Genomic DNA, 23,678 nt, shown 5'->3' with positions numbered 1-23,678 from the left:
GAACAAATCGAATGAATGAATGAATCACTTAGTGATTTAATAATTTAATCTCTGACGAACGACAAGCGATAGACCGGAAGTCATTCATTAAGAATGAAGAGTAGTGATTGGTTGATTTGTCTAATTTTAAATATTCCATCATGTTTGATTAAAATACATAAATCACTATGATTTTACAAAAATGCATGGTTAATAATATAAAAATTAACTTATTGACTCAGGTATACAGAAAATGCATTTGTGAGCACTAAAAACGTACTCGGTTACTAAACGTAACCTCGGTTCTCTCTAGAAGAGCGAACGAGTACTGTGTCTTAGCTAAGACGCTACGGGAAAAGTCTCTTTTCACGAAATACTGAAGCAAAAAATTATCCTTAATTTTGTATTTTTGTAAAGCGCATTTGCAGCAGTACACAGCCATAGGCGAGATGGCTCGTTCGCTCATTGGCTTGTTCTGCGGCAACTGCACAGCCTATCGAGCGCAGGCTGATGCAACATCAGACCAATAAGGGCACTTCGCGCCCTTCTTGCCACTTTCCGCCGAAACGGGTGTGGCCCAACCTATAAAAGGAGCTCGAAAAGGCTGACTCATCTGATTTATTTCATCGCCGAAGCGAACCAGAGTGAATCGTACGCACGGCAGAGAAACGCAGTACTCGTTCGCTCTTCTAGAGAGAGCCGAGGTTACGTTTAGTAACCGAGTACGTTCTCTTATGAGAGCTCTCTCGTACTGCGTCTTAGCTAAGACGCTACGGGAACCCAATGTAAAACGCCGTGCGCGCAGGGATCACACACCAATAAACCTGAAGCAACGCCCAGGATTTACAGTGCACAGTCACCTGAGGAACTCACAGAGAGTCCAGGACAGGAAGGGGGGAAGCCCTCCGTCCCATATCTAGCAGCATCCGTAGATGCGGCAATATGACATCACACAGCCAAGGCAAGGCCTGACCAATGTGGCAATGCGGGTCTTACGCAATACTGCCCATATAACAGTCAGCAGCGCATAACGCTCACGAACTCAGAGTTCCCTTCAGGGCCCTGATTCGACTATACCGACAGCAGCCTTGCTTGCAAGGCGGGAACCTCCAGGTTATAGAACCTGATAAATGTAGACGGCGAGGCCCAACCTGCCGCCATACATATATCCTGCAAGGAGATCCCAGTAGACCATGCCCACGACGAGGCGACGCCCCTTGTGGAGTGTGCTCTGACGCCCAGCGGGCAGTGAAGGCCCCTGGAAGCGTAAGCTAATGCTATAGCGTTAACTATCCATCTGGATAGAGTCTGTCTCGAAACAGCCATTCCTTTGGAATGTCCACCGGACGAGACAAACAGCTGCTCAGTCTGTCGAAAGGCAGCAGAGCGAGACACATAAGCTCTTAAAACCCTGACAGGGCAAAGAAGACTCGAGTCTCTATCCTCTCCTGACACCGGCAGGGCAGACAGGGCAATAACCTGAGCCCGAAACGGCGTGTTGAGGGATTTAGGCACATAACCGTGCCTAGGTTTGAGTATGACCTTTGAGCCATTAGGCCCAAACTCCAAGCACGACTGGCTCACCGAGAGCGCGTGCAGATCACCCACACGCTTCACTGAAGCGAGAGCCAACAATAATACTGTCTTGAATGACAGATGCTGAAGGCTAACTGATTGGATAGGCTCAAAAGGGGGACCCTTCATGGCCTCCAAAACCGAGCGCTGTTTCAGAAAACGCTGCGATGGCCGCCACATAAACTTTGAGCGTGGATGGGGCTCTGCTCTTATCCAACAACTCCTGTAGGAAGGAGAGAACCTCCGTCACCTCACAACTAAGGGGTGAACATCCTCGAGCTGTGCACCAGCTGGAGAACACCGACCACTTCGAGGCATACAGACGTCGTGTCGACGGAGCTCTAGCCTGAGTGACGGTATTTAGCACTCCCACTGCGAGATCAGCGGGTAACCGTTGAGCGCCCACACATGGAGGGACCACAACTCCGGTTGAGGGTGCCAAATCGAACCCCTGGCCTGCGAGAGGAGGTCCCTCCTCAACGGTACTGGCCACGGGGCGACATCTGCTAACTGCATCAAATCTGGGAACCATGGTTGGTTCTTCCAAAGAGGTGCTACAAGCAGTATTGAACATCTCGTTTCTCTCACCCGTTCTATCACCTGCGGAAGGAGGGAGACGGGAGGGAAAGCATAAAGCGGGCAGCACGGCCATTTCCGTGACAGCGCGCTTTCGTTCTTGGAAAAGAACGCGGGGCAGTGAGCGTTTTCGTGGGACGCGAAGAGGTCCACCTCCGCCCTGCCAAATCTCTCCCACAACAGCCGGACTGTTTGCGGGTGTAGAGACCATTCGCCCGTAGGAACATTGCCCCTGGACAGCCTGTCTGGACCCAGATTCTGTAGCCCAGGCACATGCACTGCCCTCAGCGAACGCACGTTGTGCTGAGCCCAAACCAGGAGGCGTTCATGGAACACGAGTTAAGAACTATACCCAAAAACAGAATCGTCTGACTGGGGTTCAGCGAACTCTTCGCCCAATTGACACTGAGACCGAGCTTCTCAAGGTGATCGAGTAAAACGGCCCTGTGCTCCACGAGCTCCGCTCGTGATCGAGCCAGAATCAGCCAGTCTTTCAAATCATTCAGCACTCGCACGCCTCTGAGTCTAAGAGGAGCGAGCGCTGCATCCATGCACCTCCTAAACGTACGAGGAGCCCGGACAAGCCGAACGGCAGGACTGTAAACTGGTATGCCTGGCCCTCGAAGGCGAATCTCAAATATCGCCTGTGACTTGACGCTATCTGTATTTGAAAATATGCGTCCTTCAGATCTATTGACATGAACCAGTCCCCTCTGCGAATCTGCGCGAGGAGCTTCCTGGTCGTAAGCATTCTGAAACTGCGTTTCATCAATGCCTTGTTCAGCTGTCTTAGATCCAGTATGGGCCTGAGACCCCCGTCTCTCTTGGGCACCAGAAAGTATCTGCTGTACAGCCCCCCCTCGCTTTGAGCTCGAGACACAGGCTCTACAGCCCCTTTGCTCAACAGTTTTGATATTTCGGCCCGAAGTATGTATGCTACTTCTGTTTTGACCGTAGTTTCGACGCACGCTAAAAAGCGCGGAGGGCGTCGAAAAAAACTGTAGTGAGTAGCCTCTCTTTATAATGCCTAGCACCCAATCCGAAACCCCTGGAAGCGCTGACCATGCATCTGCATGAATGGCTAAAGGCTGGATGCGAAGCACGCTCTGTTGACTGGGCAACGGCGGAACTTGGGTGCGCTGCACCATGGGCGTTACACCTGTGGCATTTGAGGCGGGGAGCGCGCTGATCACAGCGGGCAGATCGCTCGTCCTCGACCCCATCCCGGTGCTTAACCGATTGGGGGAGGGCTGAGCGGGTCCCGTGGGACTCGTGATGTCTGCGAGTAACTGTGGGCTGCAAGCGTGCACATTCACCACTTTCGACTCGCTGTCTGCCTGGGCAGAGCGTACGTGCATGGTTTTTGCTTTTACAGAAACCATGCGCCGTGTGTGACATAATGTATGTGGGCACTGAGGAGTGGGCACGTTTACTATGTGGCGCGCGTGACCGATCTGAGTCGATCTTATGTGCGCGAGCCCTGTGTGCAGGGCTGTGCTTACATGTGGAGATGGGCACTGAGGAGTGGGCATCGTCACTACATTTATAGCACCATCGGCCGTGGCCGGACAAACGTGCATGGGTTTCGTTTTTACAGAAACCACATGACGCGTGTGACATAGTGATTGTGGGCACTGAGGAGTGGGCACGTTTACTATGTAGTGCGCGTGATCGACTTGAGTCGCTTTTATGGGCACGAGCCCTGTGTGAAGGGCTGTGCTTATATGTGGAGATGGGCACTGAGCAGTGGGCATCGTCACTACATTTATAGCACCATCGGCCGTGGCCGGGACACCAGAAATTACACCTTTTTCGGGAAACATCTGGGTAGCCGTGATAACGTTTTTTGTGTGCAGGCAAGCGGGCAACCGTACAGGCTTGCGCATTGCAAAAGACGCTGAAACAGTCACAATCCCTGGAACTGAAACAGCGGCACGTTTAGGTTAGAGCCCGGCCACAGCGGAACTCGTACACTGGCGCTTCGATGAAGCAGCCATCGTGTGTAGTGCAGACGCAGCGTCATGCAGCAGGCATAGATGGCTTTCCTAGGATGGCTTCGGGGCTCCCGGCCTCACTGTAATCCTCTGCCGCGGTCCCCGCGGCGCGGGGCGACGGCCGGTAGAGCGAGAACGGGGGTCTCGAGCTGCGTTGCTGAAGCAGTTGTGATAACGGCTTTTGTGTGCAGGCAAGCGGGCAACTGTGCAGGCTTGCGCGCGGCAGAAAACGCTGAGACAGTCACAATTCCTGGAACTGAAACAGCGGCGCGCTTGGGTGAGAGCTCGGCCACAGCGGAACTTGTACACCTGCGCTTCGATGAAGCAGCCATTGTGAGTAGTGCAGACGCAGCGTCACACAGCAGGCTTTAGATGGCAACACCGCTTTTGCCGCCGTCCAGCAGAGGGCGGACAAAGGTGCGTCGCTATCGCCTGTTCCACCGGCGGAAGTGACTGGTAGTTCCTGTTTTTAGCATCATCCAGTGTGGAGAATGCTAGTGAGACAGACGAACGAGTTCGCGCTGAATATGGAGCGTTCCAAGCCTTCGCCACCTCTTCGTGAAGCTCAGGAAGAAATGAGGCGGGCTTTGAGAAGTACGCTCATCCGAAAGGAAAATACCATCCAGCCGGGAACGAGAGGGGGGGCGCTGGTGCAGACCACTCGCGGCCGAGACTCGTCGCGGGCCAACGTGAGCACTCGCCCCGGCTCCTTCTCGATGTCAGCTCGTCTGCTGGGCTTCTGAGCAGAAGGCGCGAGATCCTCGGAGCTCGCCCAGCCCTCACTGCCCGAAGCTAGCAGAGAGCACGTGTCCTCTTCCCCCGACGCGGCCCTGAGATCGACTTCCTCGGACGACGCGCCGGCAAACAGCGGCCGCTGCCCACCGGGAAGCGATGCAGGGGAGGCCGGTGAAGCAGGGCGAACCGGCGAGCTCGGTTGAGCTGAAGACGGTTCCGGAATCCGCTGGAAGCGGCGCTTTCACGGCGCCTCAGCGCAGCGGAGAATGCAGGCTCAGAGAAAAAGGCCAGGCGAGTCCTCAGAGTCACCATGGCAACAGCTCGCAGTGAGGGCATCCGCCGTCAGCGAGCGCGAGAGCTGCATGATCTTCACCCAGGCAGGAGACACAGATGACGTACCGGTCTCCCTCGCTGAGTGGGGCTCTGACGAGCCGCAGGAAGGCATCTTAAAAAAGACGCAAGCTCTTTTACGAGTGTGTGTCGCAAGGCGAACACACACACACATAAAGAACAGTTGGATATAATAGAATTGAAAGGATATAGGCGCCGGACAGCGCAGCAGGAACGGCAGTGGAAGGCGGCGAAGGCCAGCAGCTTAAGAATGGCTCGTCCCGCTGATATGCTTCTCAGACGGCGCTTGCTTCCTTCGTGATCCAGCGATGCGTGAGCTTCGCTGAAGAGATGAAAAATCAGGTGAGTCAGCCTTTTCGAGCTCCTTTTATAGGTTGGGCAACACCCATTTCGGCGGGAAGTGGCAAGAAGGGCGCAAAGCGCCCTTATTGGTCTGATGTTGCATCAGCCTGCGATTGATAGGCTGTGCAGTTGCCGCAGAACAAGCCAATGAGCGAACGAGGCGTCTCGCCTATGGCTGTGTACTGCTGCAAATGCGCTTTACAAAAATACAAAATTAAGGATAATTTTTTGCTTCAGTATTTCGTGAAAAGAGACTTTTCCCGTAGCTTCTTAGCTAAGACGCAGTACGAGAAAGCTCTCGTAAGAGAACTGATGTTAGCCGGTTTAAATATAAAATGCAATTTCCAAACTATGTGTGAACGCAGCCATATTTATCATTGCTCACCTGCTTCTGTTTGAACACAGCCATTGTGATTAAGCTGCATTTCTCTGAGCTGCACGGGTGTTAGGCTGAGAAAAATAGAGAGTGAGAATGGGGACACTTTCCTACATTTTGAGAAATCTTCTGGAGCCTGTGAAAAGCTTACGATTTACCAAGTTTGATCCTGGTTCATAAATAGTTACTCATAAATGGAAACTGACTTGCTGCTTATAAAGAGAAATACTGCAGCCTTTAAAAGTAAGATGAGGATATCTGCATCATACCATCTCAGTAATTGATGCACGCAAGTCACTTACAGTAATCCGCTTGAATTTCTTTTTTTAAATACCATATACAGAACCAAATGGAGAAAATCACAACTGTATTTGGCACCATTATTGTGCCTTTTTCATAAGGAATGATATTGCCAAGCGTCTGTAGATACCCACTGGGCCGCCGTGAGACGTGACACAAAATAAATGAAATTGGAAGGAAAAAGGTGCTAAATGCAAACTGTAGGAATACCACAGGGAGTTATCTTGGATGGCACGCAAGAAAACTGATGGTTGCCACTATTTGAAAAACTGATGCTTTCCCCTGGAGAAGTCGTGGCCTAGTAGTTAGAAAGTTTGACTCCTAACCCTAAGGTTGTGGGTTTGAGTCTTGGCCCAGTAATACCATGACTTAGGTGCCCTTGAGCAAGGCACTGAACCCCCAACTGCTCCCTGGGTGCCGCAGCATAAATGGCTGCCCACTGCTCTGGGTGTGTGTTCACGGTTTGTGTGTGTTCACTGCTGTGTGTGTGCACTTTGGATGGGTTAAATGCAGAGCACAAATTCTGAGTATGGGCCACCATACTTGGCTGTATATCACATTACTTATTTCAAAACTCGAATGGTTTTTTCTTACTTCTGATGAATGAATCATGCCTGTCTCCCCTCAGCGCACCCTGAGGACAGAGGCTTCGGCAGGATGGCCACAAGTCAGGATGTTCGTTCAGTTGCTATATGTTTCCCAGTATGTGTCCAACTACAGAGGCATCGCAGCAAATCACACAATGCTGGCTTCAGTATTTTGACATATGAGAATGTAAAAATATACAGAAGTGTATGTACGGTGATGTCTACACAGGTGCAAATGTTTTCAGGAACATGAGCATGCTGGTACTATATTGTCTTTATATGCACAGAAGTTTTTTTTTAATTTTAAGTCAGCTGTTAGCATCACCATATATCAAGCAGCTGACCTATTTATTTTATTATACATTCTTCTTCTTTTTTTCTCCACATGACTGGGTTATTTATTAATTATTTGTTTTCCATAGAAAAGAGAAAGTCATTCAGGTTTGGAACAACATGAGGGTAAGTAAATGAATGTTTTCAGAATGTTTCCTATGATATTTCTAATAGTGCTTTAGCAATGACACCATTAACTGTCAGTGCAAGGCCTCATCCTACAAAATAGGCTTATTTTTTTAACCAAGTAGTGCACATGCTCAGTTTTTGAGAACATGTTCAGCAAGTCTTATGGTTCAGTGAGGAATTAAGTCCTTGGATTATAAAGCCGATGTTGTTTTTGCCATATGTTCTGGTGCACTGGGTATTTGATAAGAATCTTTGTAGCTATGTTCTCTTAGATATGAGTGCCAAACAAAAGCACAAAGAATTTGAGCTTAGTTGAAATGATGCAAACGTGCAAGAATCAAGGTTCCTCTAAAGCGCTCTAAGGGTTCAGACAAAAAAAAAAAAATAATAACCACAACATATAGTTTGGTATTTGCTTATTGAGACTACACATAGCTTAAAAAGTCATTTTTTTAATTGGCCCTTTTTTTTTTTTTTACACAAAACTGCAAACGACAGGACTGACCTTTCCCCTAGAATAACTTCTTAATAGATATTAAATATATGAATATATGAATCATAATTTTTTTTATATTCTTAACAAGGTTGCACGGTTGGGCTCTCCTTAAGCTCTTATTAAATAATAAAAAGTGTCCAGTTGTGTTCCTGACAGATTAAGGCCAGTTGTCTAGCACATGAAAAAAAAAATGTAATTAAAAATGGGGAAAAAGTTATTTAATAATATAATATAATATAAATTATATTATATAATATAAATTATATTATATAATATAAATTATATTATATTATATTATATTATATTATATTATATTATATTATATTATATTATATTATATTATATTATATTATAAGCATTTTAGAACACACATAAAAAAAAACAGCTATGATGTAGTACTCAAATTATTCACTATTCAGTGCCTTAGTACTCAAAGCATTCACTTTTGCCAATGTTTGGAAGAGGAATACACATGAAATAGTTTTGGGTTGAGAGAAGGATGTGTCATTGTTTCAAACAATAGTGTGGCACAGTATGCTGCAGTCAGCTAGTTGGTTGTTTGCTGGGAGCATGCTGCTCTCTTAGAGTGCCTCCTCTGCTCCTTTGAGTAAGTTGTGATGGAGGAACAGCGAGAGCTCTCTTCCACCATGCTGGCATCCATTTTAAACCCTGTATGGGTCATGTGGAGTACAGTGAATAAACAATGAACTTTTACCTTTTAGGCCTTCTTCTCTTGTCCATTAGGATTTGTGGGCAGTTGGACAGTATACAGGAATGTCAAAAGTATTAACTTGACACTAAATTAAGACAAACATATATTATGTAATAAATATTAATGTATTAACTATTATAATGTATTAAATATTCTAATGCCATAAATAAATGTTGTTTTTATATACAGGTGCTGGTCATATAATTAGAATATCATCAAAAATATGATTTATTTCACTAATTCCATTCAAAAAGTGAAACTTGTATATTATATTCATTCATTACACACAGACTGGTATATTTCAAATGTTTATTTCTTTTAATTTTGATGATTATAACTGACAACTAAGGAAAATCCCAAATTTAGTATCTCAGAAAATTTGAATATTGTGAAAAGGTTCAATATTGAAGACACCTGGTGCCACACTCTAATCAGCTAATTAACTCAAAACACCTGCAAAGGCCTTTAAATGGTCTCTCAGTCTAGTTCTGTAGGCTACACAATCATGGGGAAGACTGCTGACTTGACAGTTGTCCAAAAGATGACCATTGACACCTTGCACAAGGAGGGCAAGACACAAAGGTCATTGCAAAAAAGGCTGGCTGTTCACAGAGCTCTGTGTCCAAACACATTAATAGAGAGGCAAAGTTAAGGAAAAGAAAAAAGTGGACAAGCAATAGGGATTACCGCACCCTGGAGAGGATTGTGAAACAAAACCCATTCAAAAATGTGGGGGATATTCACAAAGAGTGGACTGCAGCTGGAGTCAGTGCTTCAAGAACCACTACTCACAGACGAATGCAAGACATGGGTTTCAGCTGTCACATTCCTTGTGTCAAGCCACTCTTGAACAACAGACAGCTTCAGAAGCGTCTCGCTTCAAAAAGGACTGGACTGCTGCTGAGTAGTCCAAAGTTATGTTCTCTGATGAAAGTAAATTTAGAGCACTTCATTTTCCAACAGGACTTGGCACCTGCACACAGTGCCAAAGCTTCCAGTACCTGGTTTAAGGACCATGGTATCCCTGTTCTTAATTGGCCAGCAAACTTGCCTGACCTTTACCCCTATAGAAAATCTATGAGGTATTGTAAAGAGGAAGATGCGATAGGCCAGAGCCAACAATGCAGAAGAGCTGAAGGCCACTATCAGAGCAACCTGGGCTCTCATGACACCTAAGCAGTGCCACAGACTGATCGAGTCCATGCCACGCCGCATTGCTGCAGTAATTCAGGCAAAATGAGCCCCAACAAAGTATTGAGTGCTGTACATGCTCATACTTTTCATGTTCATACTTTTCAGTTGGCCAGGATTTCTAAAGTAATATTCTAATTTCTGAGATACTGAATTTGGGATTTTCCTTAGTTGTCAGTTATAATCATCAAAATTAAAAGAAATAAACATATGAAATATATCAGTCTGTTTGTAATGAATGAATATAATATACAAGTTTCACTTTTTGAATGGAATTAGTGAAATAAATCAACTTTTGGATGATATTCTAATTATATGACCAGCACCTGTATTATTTTTATTGTGAATTCACATGTTACACAGAGACTGGTGAAATTTCACTGGTATTAGTATCAGCTACTGAAAGTGGTTCATTACAACCTTAAAATGTAGAATGAAGTGTGTTGTTTGACCACACACAGAGAGAGAGAGAGAGATTCATAAACTGCTATAATTCACTAACCCCAACCTAAGCTAGGACAACCTTTTCCCTCTTCACCAGCTCATCACTTTGGTAACTATGACAACCACATCACCTTCTCCAATACATGTCTCTGTTTCTGCTCAGTATTCTTTTCATACTAATGTCACAGCGTGTCCTCTTCAGTAAGAACCTCCAGTAGTAGGTTATAGGGTAGGGTGACCAGACGTCCCGTATTTCAGCTCTATTTTTAGTGTCCTGACATATTTTGAAAAAAATCAATGGTTTGTCCCGTATTTCCAAATTTCTTTACAACTGGGTGATCAGAGCAAGTAGTAAAAGTGTTCTATCATGTAAGAATAATCTAATCAAAGGTAACTAAGCTTGTCGTTGGACAAAATTACCATCCAATTACAATTTGTTATCGATTGCCGTAAGTGAAGGTGGGATAGATCATGCTGAATGACAAACAGAAATGCTCTCTCAGCCGCTCGCCCGCACGATCCCAGTTCTGCGATCAGTTCTCCTTGTGTCTTTATTGTCAAATACACACAACAGCTGTCAAAATCTCCATCATGTGGTGCTTCCTCACATATGTAAATACAGTCGTGTATGGCTTAAGTGAACATATACATCCCCTATTATAGGGTATCTCTGTAAAAAGCATTGAACTGCAATTTAACACCACTATAATGCTCACCCAAACACACTGTATTTCCACCCTGAACTGTTCCTAAGAACCAAAACCAATTACAGCTTTTACAAATAAGATCCTTCAATTTCATGGTTTACTTAACAATCGGTAGCACCCCAGAGCAGAACAGATGAATATTCACGATAAACATACTAACAATCAAATAAACAGTCCTTTAACACAGATGCAAGCAATAATATCATATCTTACTAGTGCAACATTTTAGATTTAATTTGATAAAGAATTTTTAATTGTTCTTTTCATTAAGTCTGAAAATTCTGGCATCATTTACTCAGCATTATGTCATTCCAAATTATAATATAATATAATATAATATAATATAATATAATATAATATAATATAATATAATATAATATAATATAATATAATATAATATAATATAATATAATATAATATAATATAATATAATATAATATAATATAATATAATATAATAGTGCATTTCTAGTCCTCTGGGCCAGTGTTTAAAGAGTGCTGACATGCTGATACAGTATGCATATCGGTGTGTATTTGACTTCCCTGACTGTGCAAACTGCATTGAATATTTTTGATTTCTTTTCTGACCCATGTTATATATTCCATGGTCGTCTGGTAGGCGATGAAATGCTGCATTTGTCTGATGATACATGGCATGCCTTTATGTACATGTCACTCCATTTGATTTCAATGTATAAATGAATTAATACAAAAATGCTTGAGAGGCAAAATGTTTATGTTATGTGCCCACGTGCCAGCATACTATGTGTGTGTAATATAGGTGTGCTGCATTCTGGGTTTCAAAGCCATATTGGTTTGAATTGACATGGGGTAATTATTGCTTTTACAACAAAATTAGCAAACCCATACATTTAAGAGGAATGGTTTCTGAAAATCATACAGTTACATTCGCTTCTTAAAAAACAAACTTTTAAAAATAAAATAAATAAACAACTCTAGACTTACAGTTCATGCCAGATCTAAGTGTATTTTTCAATTGGTCTGGTTGGTAAAAAAAAAGTCCATATGTGGCATGCATCAAAGGAACTCAATCAGTCATGATATTTTTGATTTTATCCTTGATAATTCTTACTGGAAGAAGAGCCAAGGCTAACAGTACAGATTTTACATTCTATAGTTATTCAAAGCTTACCTACACCATTGACATATTTGCAGCTATGATTGGACACTGTAGCTGCGCTTGTACAAATATGTGCCTTAGTATGCTCAGAATCTTTAAATCAAGGATTCATTTTTTTGGCTGAGCTGAAAGATTCAGATATAGCATATAAAAATCTAAAATATGCAATTCAGTTTTAAAGATTTTTATTTAGCACAGTGGCTAAATTAACAAATAACCAGACACAACCTGATTCAAATATTCAATCAAGGTTTAATACTAATGACTTCATGAATTTCTTCACTGATAAAATAGATAACATTAGAAATACAATAGCGAATGTAGATTCTAAAGCGTCTAATACTTCAGTTTCATCCATCGCACCCAAAGATAAACTGGAGTGCTTCACAACTATAGGACAAGAAGAGCTAAATAAACTTATCAACTGTATCTAAACCAAAAACATGTTTATTAGATCCTGTACTCACTAAATTACTGAAAGAGTTGTTACCTGTAGCCAAAGAACCGCTTCTCAACATTATTAACTCGTCGTAATCTTTGGGTCACGTCCCAAAACTATTCAAGCTGGCGGTTATTAAGCCTCTTATTAAGAAACCACAACTAGATCCTAGTGCACTGGCAAATTATAGGCCTATTTCAAATCTTCCATTTATGGCTAAAATATTAGAAAAAAGTTGTGTCTGCTGATCTCCTTCCTGCAAAAATGATCTGTATGAAGAATTTCAGTCAGGTTTCAGGCCACACCATAGCACAGAAACTGCACTTGTTAAATTTACAAATGACCTGCTTCTTGCGTCAGATCAAGGCTGCATCTCATTTCTAGTTTTACTTGATCTTAGTGCTGCATTCGACTCCATAGATCATGACATACTCATAGATCGGTTACAAAACTATACAGGTATTCAAGGGCAGACTCTAAGATGGTTTAGATCCTACCTGTCCGATCGCTACCATTTTGTTTATTTAAATGGGGAGTCATCTCATTTATCACCAGTAAAATATGGAGTGCCACAAGGATCCGTCCTAGGTCCCGTTCTATTTTCAATATACATGTTGCCCCTTGGTAATATTATTAGAAAATACGGGATTAGTTTCCACTGTTATGCTGATGATACTCAGCTATATATCTCAACGAGACCAGATGAAACTTCTAAATTATCTAAGCTAACAGAGTGGGTTAAAAATGTAAAAGATTGGATGACCAATAATTTTCTATTATATTCGAATAAGACAGAGATATTAATTATTGTACCAAAAAAACAGTACACAGAATCTTGTAGATTACAATTTGCAACTAGACGGATGTACTGTTACTTCCTCTGCAGTCAGAAATCTGGGTGTTATATTAGACAGCAACTTGTCTTTTGAAAACCATATTCCCCATGTTACAAAAACTGCATTCTTTCATCTTAGAAACATTGCCAAGCTCCAAAACATGTTACCTGTTTCTGATGCAGAAAAGTTAGTTCATGCATTCATGACCTCTAGACTGGACTATAGTAATGCACTTCTAGGCGGTTGTCCTGCATCTTCAATAAACAAGCTACAGGTAGTACAAAATGCAGCAGCTAGAGTCCTTACCAGGTCAAGAAAATATGATCATATTACCCCAATTTTACAGTCTCTGCACTGGCTACCTATTAAGTTGCATATCAGTTACAAATTATTATTACTTACCTATAAGGCCCTAAATGGTTTAGCTCCTGCGCACCTAACTAGCCTTACACCACATTACAATCCATCACCTTACACCACATTACAATCCATATTCTTTAGCTTGGGTTAAATTAATTAATTTTACTTTGTTGGAACAGCAGCTAAGCTAATGATGTCTCTATTTGTTTCTCTGTTTTGCCACACTAGGATATACACAATCTCCAGTCTGGGTCCAGAACACCTGAGAAGAGATGATGCTGACCCCTCAGAGGACCCCAGATGATCCTAACCTTGAATCATCAAACAGAACTAACAAATATTGCTACAAGTGTGATTGCATCATATAATAATTGCTGTTAATAATGTTCATCGTTTGGCTGACTACGTCTTGTATTAATTTTTCTGAAAAATCCTGTTATATGCACACAAACTGACAGTCACCACTTATAAGCTACTACTAAATATTGTAGAAACATAATTTTCTGTAAAGTTGCTTTGTAATGATTTGTATCGTAAAAAGCGCTATACAAATAAACTTGAATTGAAAACTTTAATTGAATATAGCAGAGACTCACCTGTATATGATGCAGGCACTGTTACGACATGTGTCACAGTTGGCTGTATCCTGCCCAGTTCGATAAGACAGCCTGTGGAAAAACAGTGTGTGATAAATGTAGCATCCAGAAACAATAGAATGCATAACTTAAAGGGATAGTTCAAACAAAAGTAAATATTATATCATCATCATTTACTTGTGCTCATTTTGTTCAAAACCTGTATGACTGTGGGGGAAAATAAGCTATTTTGAAGAATGAGGTTCAAACAACATTGGACCCTACTGACTTTTATTTTTATGGACAAAAACACAGACATTTTTCAAAATATCTTCTATTGTATTTCGCAGAAGAAAAAAATCATACAGGTTTAGAACAACATGACGGGCAGGGGGGGATGAATTACCTTTTAGCAAGGATGCATTAAATTGATCAAGTGACAGTAAAGACTTTTCATTGTTACAGAAATATAAAAATATCTATATATATTAAAAATGCTGTTCCTTTGTATTAATCAAAGAAAAATTAAATACCATTTCCACAAAAATATTAATCAATACAACAGTTTTTGACATTGATAATAATAAGAAATGTTTCTTAAAGGGATAGTTCACGTTGAAATTAAATTTTGATAAGTTTTAGCTTACCTCAAGGGCATCCAAGATGTAGGTGTCTTTGTTTCCGCAGTAGTTTTAATTTTGATATTTTTAGGTCAAACCGTTCTTGTCTGTGACTCATATAATGCCGGTCTATGGTCACCACCTCAAAGAGCATGCACAGAGAAGTCCAAATTAAACAATTTCCCATCGTAAGTACACATTGATGGCCTAAGACACGAAACAAGCGCTTTGTGTGAGAAAACGAACAGTATTTATATCGTTTTTACCTCTTATACACAACCACGTCCAAGTGATCTGAGGGCATGCGCGTTTCCTGGTGTGTGACATGTGCGCGGAAAGCGTCAGATGTGATCTCTCACGCGTGTACGTCACTCATGATGTGTACTTACGATGGGGAATTGTTTAATTTGGACTTCTCTGTGCATGCTCTTTGAGGTGGTGACCATAGACCTGCATTATATGAGTGACAGACAAGAACGGTTTGACCTAAAAATATCAAAATGGGAACTACTGCGGAAACAAAGACACCTACATCTTGGATTCCCTTGAGGTAAGCTAAAACATACCAACATTTAATTTCAAAGTGAACTATCACTTTAAGCACCAGATCAACATATTACAAACATGTGACACTGAAGACTGGAGTAATGATGCTTAAAATTCATCTTTACCATCACATGAATAATTCAATTTTAAAATATATTAAAACAGAAATAGAATAGTTTTATTGTAAAAATAAAAATACAGCTATGGTAAGCATACGAAATATCGTTATATTTAATTCAGTCAAATGTTTTCATTGATTTATAGCCTTAACTATTTCTTCTGCATTGGTGTATTTTATTAACACAGGGCATCTTGCAGATTATTGCTTTACTCTGCCCTGTTGCCAGGATTTCTTTACATTATTTAATGATGGAAGACAGCAGGATTGAATTCCTTCTATCTGTCTGCTGTTCATTTGTGGCCCTTGGGCTTCAGCAGCATTAACGTATGTACAAGGGGATGATAGATCATGCACTAGCCTGGCATACTTGAAGTGGATATATTATCTGTGTGCTAATGTGACACTGTAACACATGCCTAGCATTTTTCCAAAGACAATAACAGGGCTACACCCAGCAGCCATGCAGTTATGCATTTTCATTAAAACTTAATGAAAGCCTAATTGGATCACTTTATTCCTTTGAGCACTCAAGTGTCAGGATGGTCATTGATATTCTGCATTCAGTTGGATCTGACATTGCTGAGGAGTTCACGGTGACAGTGATTACACATTATGTCCAAACATAAAAGAGTGATGTTTTGCTGCAGCAATGCATTCGGCGAGAACAACACCTGAACTTAGCTTTTACTTTACTTGTTTATAGACTAGAATAAATTATATTTTTAGCATAATTATATTTTTCCCAGTCTGCTCAGAATCAGGGCACTACATCATGGTAGGAGAGAGCTGTACTTAAAAGGAAGAAATTCAGTTTTTCAGTATGATCTGGAATACATGGGAATGAGATGAGTCATGGCAGAAGCACTGGAGAGGAATTAATAATTATCCTACAGGTCAGGAAGGTCGAGGAATTATTGGTAGTCAGGGTGACCCAAAGAATAGCCAATGTGATGATTAGGTCTGACGGTGACGGTTGCTGTGTGTTTAGGCATTTACTCATGCTCATCTCTCTTCAAACCTGAATGATTTTCTTTCTTCTCCTCTAACAAAAAAATAAATAATAATAATATATATATATATATAATAATAATATATATATATATATATATATATATATATATATATATATATATATATATATATATATATATATATATATAATAAAAAAAAGTCAGTGGGGTCAACTGTAGGGGTGTGTGATATGTATTGTCTACGATAACACTTCAATTGTTGTTAACAATATGTGAGCTGACAATATGGATAAATGTCACTCACACTGTGAAAAGCTGTGTTTCAGTACTGAATGAATCAGAATTTTTTAACAAATCATTTGAGTGAGCTTTGAGCTTTGTTTCTGAATGAATCAGCCATTTTGAATGAACAGTTTGAATTAATGATTCAGTGGCTTAAGACAGTGACTTGCCTCTACTGTACTTATTTGTGGCTTTCGATTAATATTTTAATATATGTTTATGAATATATATGATTATACACACCTTAATATAAAATATAAAAATAAAACTGCATTTAAAGTTTGACATAAAACTTGACTCATATAGACCTACATAAGGTCAAAATTGCCACTGGAAATCAATTAAGAGGGGCACATATCAACCCTTAATGAAAAAGCTGGTTTCTGTCATTGCTGTGAACTTACCACTGCACATAATTTGAAGAATACTAAAAGCTTTCATAATCTGCTGCCCGCAACAGGCCTAAACCAGAACAAAAACTAAATATTGTCTAATTATCGTTTACAACAATTATTATTATTTTTTATTATTATTATTAATATCGCACAGACCTAGTCCAATGTCGGTTTGGACCCAACTGATATTCACTGTATGCACTGTACAAAAACAATTGAAATTTTCTTCAAAATATCTTCTTTTCTGTTTTGCAAAAGAAAGTAAGTCAACCAGATCTGGAACAACATGGGGCTAAGTAAAATACATTTCACAGACATTTCATTTTTGTGTAAACTATCCCTTAAAGCTAATTTCACCAGCTGGTAGCTGGTTTGTTGGTTATCTAAGATGGTCTACCAGCTTTCACCAACTAACAACCAGCTTAGACCAGCTAGAAACCATGTTCCAAAACAGCTATGGAATCATTTAGAGCTGCTATAGGTCCCTTTCTCCTCTGCGAAAGTGTAAATGTGTGGAGCATACAGTAATATATGTATATATTTCAGTTATTTTAAAATAAGTATTGATCAGACTGTGTTGTGCATTTCACTGAATCACACAAGTGCTTTGTGTTTTTCCCTGCGAGCTGGCTCTCCATTATTGCAGACATCAGCTCTGTTGAAAGACACGCTCTGCCCTCTCTCGCTGGAGGTGTGCCCTGAGTGTGCAGGGAGGTGGCACACTGCTACGTTCCTGGAATAACCTGTGAAAATCTGACACTGGCAGCAGAAGCATGTCTCCATTGCACACAGTGCTAATGTTTCTTTCTAACATGAATACACAATGGTTCAGTATGCCATTGAAATTCAGCGAATGCTGTTAGGACATACTCATATTTGCACTAGCTAATGAAAATGATATGTGACAATGTCAGTAAGAGCGGCATCTAATGATACTCCTATTGAAGTCCTTTGACTTCAGACACAAAAATGCATTGGAAGCTGCTCATGGATAATTCATTTGTTGATCATCAAAGACAGAATATACAGAGAAGAACTAGATGTTTATATTATCTTAAAGAAATGTGAGTGATGGTTGCTAAGGATTGGAAATCAGGAACCATTTGATGGTTGACTCCCCGTTACAGTTCTTGCATTTGCAGAGGGACAGAACACCATACTAAAATACTTGGACAGTTTCCAGCAATATTTATTCAACAGTGCTGCGACACAGATACAGGACCTTAGTGCAAAGCACACAACATGACCAGTGTAGTTTGATTCCTGAACAAATGACTTGCTAGGTTCTTTACAGTGAATCAAGACACACAGCGCAACCAGTTTAGTTTGTTTATAGAACTATAACCCTTTATGAGTTGGTTCCTTTTTAGTGAATCATAAACATATGGTGCAACCAATGTAGTCCAAATCTTGAACTTAACTCTTAGGAGCTAATTATTTTTAATGAATTAAAAGCAGAGGGGGCTAACACTGTCTGTGTAGTCTGTTTATAGAAAGAGTGACTCTTGTTTAGAGAACAAAACCTCCTATGACACTTTACTTTTTGGTAAATCATAAATATATGGTGCAACCAGTGTAGTCCATTTACAGAACAAATGACTCTAATGAGTCAGTTCTTTTAGATGAATTTTAATGAATTAAATGGCTCTAACAGTGTAGTCCATTTATGGAATGAGTTACTCTAAAGAGACGGTTCTTTAAGTAAAAGCATATACCAAAACCAGTGTAGTCAATTTATATAATGAATTAATCTTATGTTTTGGTAAGTGAATCAAAAGCACAATATGCTACTGACTCTAATGAACCTTTTAGTGAATCAAACATATTTTTAGTGTACATATAACAGATAAACCTGATCAGTTAGAGTTACATTTAAATGTATTTATTAATGCAATCATTCCATTATTTAGCAATAAAATTGCATTTCTTTTTCCCAAATATATATTTTTGAAATATATTAAAACATGAATTGAAACCACAACTGTGAAATTCTTTACATTTTCATCCAGACACTGAGAATCTGTTGCCGTCTGGATAGACTGTAGAAGTCATTGACATACTAATGAGCCAGTCATGATAATGATTAAAAAGCAGTTAAGGTGGCTAGATCTCAATTTGGATACATCAGCCAGTGACTGTCCTTGGAAAGTACTGCATTAAAAAAGCTGCTGTCGTCTAATATAATGGTGAAATGAGCCTCGGTGAGTGGAACAAAATGTGTTAAAGTACATGTGGAGAAAATTATACATTGTTGCAAATTTGAAGCCACAGCAAAGTTAAAGTTATTCCTCCTCGACAATTATCTTGCAATTTCCTCCCTAAAAAAACAAACCAAAAAAAACGTAAAAAAGTTGTGCTTATACAATAGGAGTTTATCAAAACAAATGTGACAATAATTACTATTTACTAAGGTTCATAAGTTTGTAGTCCGTGAGACATAGCAAAATGCAGCAAAAAACGAAAATACTGTGAAATATAGTTCAAATTTAAAATAACTTTTATCTACATACAATATTTAAAATAAAGTGTGATAATTAATTCCTGTGATGGCAAAGCTGGATTTTTAGCTGTCATTATTATAGCCTATGTACTGTACATATTAAATATTGTCATATCTGCTTTGATGACTCAGTGCAAAGATAATATGGTGCAGTATTTTTCTAATGCAGACTACGACCATTGAAAACTAAATAACTGGCTAAATTTCCAGGCTCAGCATGACTCTATCAGCACTAAAAGCTGGCTTAACACCTAAAGGCTCTACCCTGGTGTTCCAGAGACATCCATGCCAGGGCTCCTGAGTGCTTGGCATTTTAAGCTCTGCCCACCCCGGCTGTCAGCAGCATGCAGACGCTTTGTTTGCACTAAAAGGGCTGCACTCAGACAGAGAGGAACATCAAACCCTTGGCTCTGACTGGTTTAACCCAGGGAGACTGGCTGGGCTCTTATATGGCCAAACTGAGCCCCTCATCGGTTCTGAGCTCAGCTGCTCTGATGACACCTAGCTTGTGGGAGTGCAGGCACGGTCCTGCCTCTAATAATAGGGCCCACACTCATTGTGGAAGATGGGAGCTACAAATACACACAAAACAGACACACTTTCTCCTTCGGAAGATGAAAGGGCTGCCTGATGAGGCGCTGCTAATAGAGCAGTGAGTTTGAGTAGTGGTTTTGTGCTCTAAAAATACGGCCTGTTTTTCTCACTCCTGTTTCGGAATTAGAAAGAAGTCTGGCTCTCCTAAGAGGTGAGTTAGGCTTGAGGGCCATTAACCCAAAGCAATGCCTAAAGGGCCTTAAGTGCTGGGACTGTGGGTTTTAGACCAGTTCTGTGGTGCCAATTTGACTCATTTCAGGAGATTTTTGGGTGAGATAATGTATACACACATTCAGCCATCTGCTGTTTACAAGATCCCTACCATAATAAATGGGCAATAAAATAGTAGACGTAAAGTGGCTACTTTTTAAAATGGCTCATAATTGACAACCCGCTGAGCCCAGCAATAAAAATATTATTGACCAATCTTACCTTAGAAACTGCTGTCATTTTCAAGAACTTTCACTTTTAGGTTAGTCTACTGAGGATCTCAGTGTTTGAAGAGTTTCAAAGAGTAATTTCAGAGAAATTATCCATGGTCATATGTTATTGTTGGATTACTTACAATAAGCACAAGGTACCCAGAGATACAGAGATTTTTTTATTATTATTGTTGTTATTATTGATCAGTTGGAATTGCTTTTGAGGCTTCAGACAAAATTTAGGTTTATTTAAAAAAATGAATGAAAAAATAATGAATAATGTTTTGAAAAAAATGAAGCAGAAATCTCTAGTTCAGGGATTCCCAAAGTGTGGTGCGCGCACCCCCCAGGGGTACGCGAGCTGCCACCAGGGGGTGCACGAGAGGTAAAATGTAATGGCGGTCTGTTTTTTTAAGTGGGATTTTTCCATACAGTAAAAAACAGGAACAGTAAACATTTCCTTTGTAATAGCTTTTATTTTAAATAAAAAACTATAATTTATTAGTTTTCGATGGAAACGTAGAAGACAGATGCACTTTTCTTCTTTTATGTACTACTGCAGGCTAGGCTATATGCGTGCCAACTCGTTTCATTTATTCCATAATATATATTATAAATATGCTTAACTGGCTGAAATCAGGGAAACTGTCAAGTGGGACATCTTATGATAAAGTTGTTAGTCAGGAGGAGAGGGGCCAAGAGAGAGTGAGGATTTGGAGGCAACAGAGACGAAGAGAATAGAGAAAGAAAATGAGCGAAGAAAAAATCTTGAGGGAAATCTCTCTCTCGCTGCAGGCTGAGCGACTTTTGCGCTGCACTCGAAAAGTTACAGATGCATCCTCTTTTATTTTATTTTATGTTTGAGCCTATGCTCTTTGCAACTTAATTATGTTGTCATTCGTGTGTAGGCTAATTTTATTGTCGCACTTGAAAAGTTTCAGATTGATCCTCGTTTTTATTTATTTTATCTATTTCAGAGCTTATTCTCTTTAATGATGTGGATCGTTTGTAACTTCATTGCAATTTAATTCAATGTACTGTCGTTCTAATTTCCATAACCGTTGTGTTATAGTGGTTCTCAACCTTTTTTTCCACCGGCCGCACTAAGGTCCAAGTGCAAGTCTCGCAGGCCACACGCATATCATTTACATATTACGTCATCAATACACACCAACCTGATTTATAATATTATAGCATAAATATTATGATATCTAATCGATTACATTCATTTAAATAAATAAATAATTATACTCCCCATATAAATAAAACACCTGATGCTGTTGGGAGCTAACCAATTATGTGAGATTCAGCTCGAAAGGAGTAACAGCACAATGAAGTTGCAATTGTAAAACCTGTGTTATACTTTCCGCATGAGCAATCCAGACGTGGACACGGCCAGGGCGGAGGCACGCGTTCGTCCTCACAGAGCATCCGCACACACTCTCCCATGACGAAGTTTATGTCACACCTACCTAGCGGTCCATAACGGTCTCCCCCGCGGACGCGGAAAGTTTATCAAAGGCTTAAGATGCAGTCTGTAAGACGCGCACGGGAGCATGACTTGACGCGCGACATTGCAGAAAATGTGCGTTCACAAATGTAGCCTATGTTGATCCAAATATGGAAAGCACTTAGCACAATTTAATAATATTAGAGATGTTTTGCCACATTTCTTCAATTAAGGATGATTGCTACATAGTATATGGTGTTTATATTTGCCTGAACTTCTTCAAGTAATTGCGGGGCAAACCGAAAATCCAACACTCTCCTTCACTACTGATACTCCAACTATTATTTTTTCAATTTGCTGGCATTTTCCACATTTCGTTTTTTTTTTCTCCCTTAAAAACAAATTTGTCCATTCTGATGCTCAATTTTACCGAACTAATGGCTGTTGATGACTATTTGAATTGAATTCTGCCAAAGCGGGCGCTTGTGTTCGTTAAATGCTGTGAGTAGGTCTGCTCATGTCTGAAAATAATATATGAAACACAAAATAATTTAACATAAAAAAACATTAGGTTATAGCTTATATTTCTTCAGTACATTTTTAAATTAATGTAAAAAAAAAAAATTGTAAAACTGAAAAAAAAATAATAATAATAAAAATTAATTGGGTTCAGCATGGTGGGCCGAATTTGAATTCGTGACGGGCTGCGGGTTGAAATTATGCTGCTGCTAGCTCCATGGTCATTTAATAGGCCTAGCCTAATGCTGCAATGTTTCTTTTACGTGGCTGCAATGTTTCTTTTTACGTGCTTTCTGTTACTCAGCCTGTGTCTGTCACAGGCTTTTTTATTTTTCCTCTTAAAAGTGGAAGCTTGTGCGTAGCTTTGTTGCATTATATTGAAACTTTGTTGATGTTTTTATTGTCATGCGTGTTCTGGTTATTTGCGCATGATTAAACATGACAATTTATATGGCGATAAAAGAAAGCTTTGTTGAGTTTTTTTTTAAGTGGGGGTTAGGGGTGCGCCAACCCGGTTGGGACATAGAAGGGGGTGCGCAGGAAAAAAAGTTTGGGAACCGCTGCTTTAGTTCATTCCTGGGATGTTCTGTAAAGGTTTTCTAAGTGAATGAATGAATGGTTTATTAGTTTAGGGTATAAAGACACTTTATATACCTTCACAACATTATCTCAATAATCTCACAACATGAGTGCTGAATGAGATTTACATTTCAACACCTACCAATTGTTAATTAAATCGAGCGCAACGTTAATTCAGTCAGGCCACGAAGGCATAGGCTGCGACCAGCTGATGCGGTCAGCTGTCATCGCTCCAATCACTACCACTCTCCTATTAGACACGGCTCATATATACGTGGCACCACTGCTCAGTAAGCATGCTCAAATGGCTTGCAACCCTCCCTCCCTCCCCATTATAAGCATGAGCATATTACCATGCACTTTCTGGTTGTCGTCTTCTTTGTTTAAGATCACTAAGGCTTTCAAGTCTTAACTGGTATGGACCTCACTGCTGAGAGACATCATCTTCATAACCAGGCTACAGGATAGACATACCACTGCCACATCTACATGATTATCACTG

At 40.5% G+C, this 23,678-nt stretch overlaps 1 protein-coding gene across 1 annotated transcript in view; it reads right to left on the bottom strand.

Annotated features, from left to right (window-relative positions):
* LOC132112093 (inhibitory synaptic factor 2A-like) overlaps positions 1-23,678 on the bottom strand; it is a 46,361-nt gene that overhangs the window by 5,876 nt on the left and 16,807 nt on the right. The window contains exon 3 of the mRNA XM_059519680.1: positions 14,199-14,270. Within this exon, the coding sequence (XP_059375663.1) occupies positions 14,199-14,270 (72 nt within the window). The remainder of the gene's footprint in view (positions 1-14,198; positions 14,271-23,678) is intronic.

The sequence above is a fragment of the Carassius carassius genome, chromosome 31, assembly GCF_963082965.1.
Source record: "Carassius carassius chromosome 31, fCarCar2.1, whole genome shotgun sequence".
NCBI lineage: Eukaryota > Metazoa > Chordata > Actinopteri > Cypriniformes > Cyprinidae > Carassius > Carassius carassius.
Note: the sequence above shows the minus strand (reverse complement) of the source record. Positions and strands in the feature narration are given on the sequence as shown.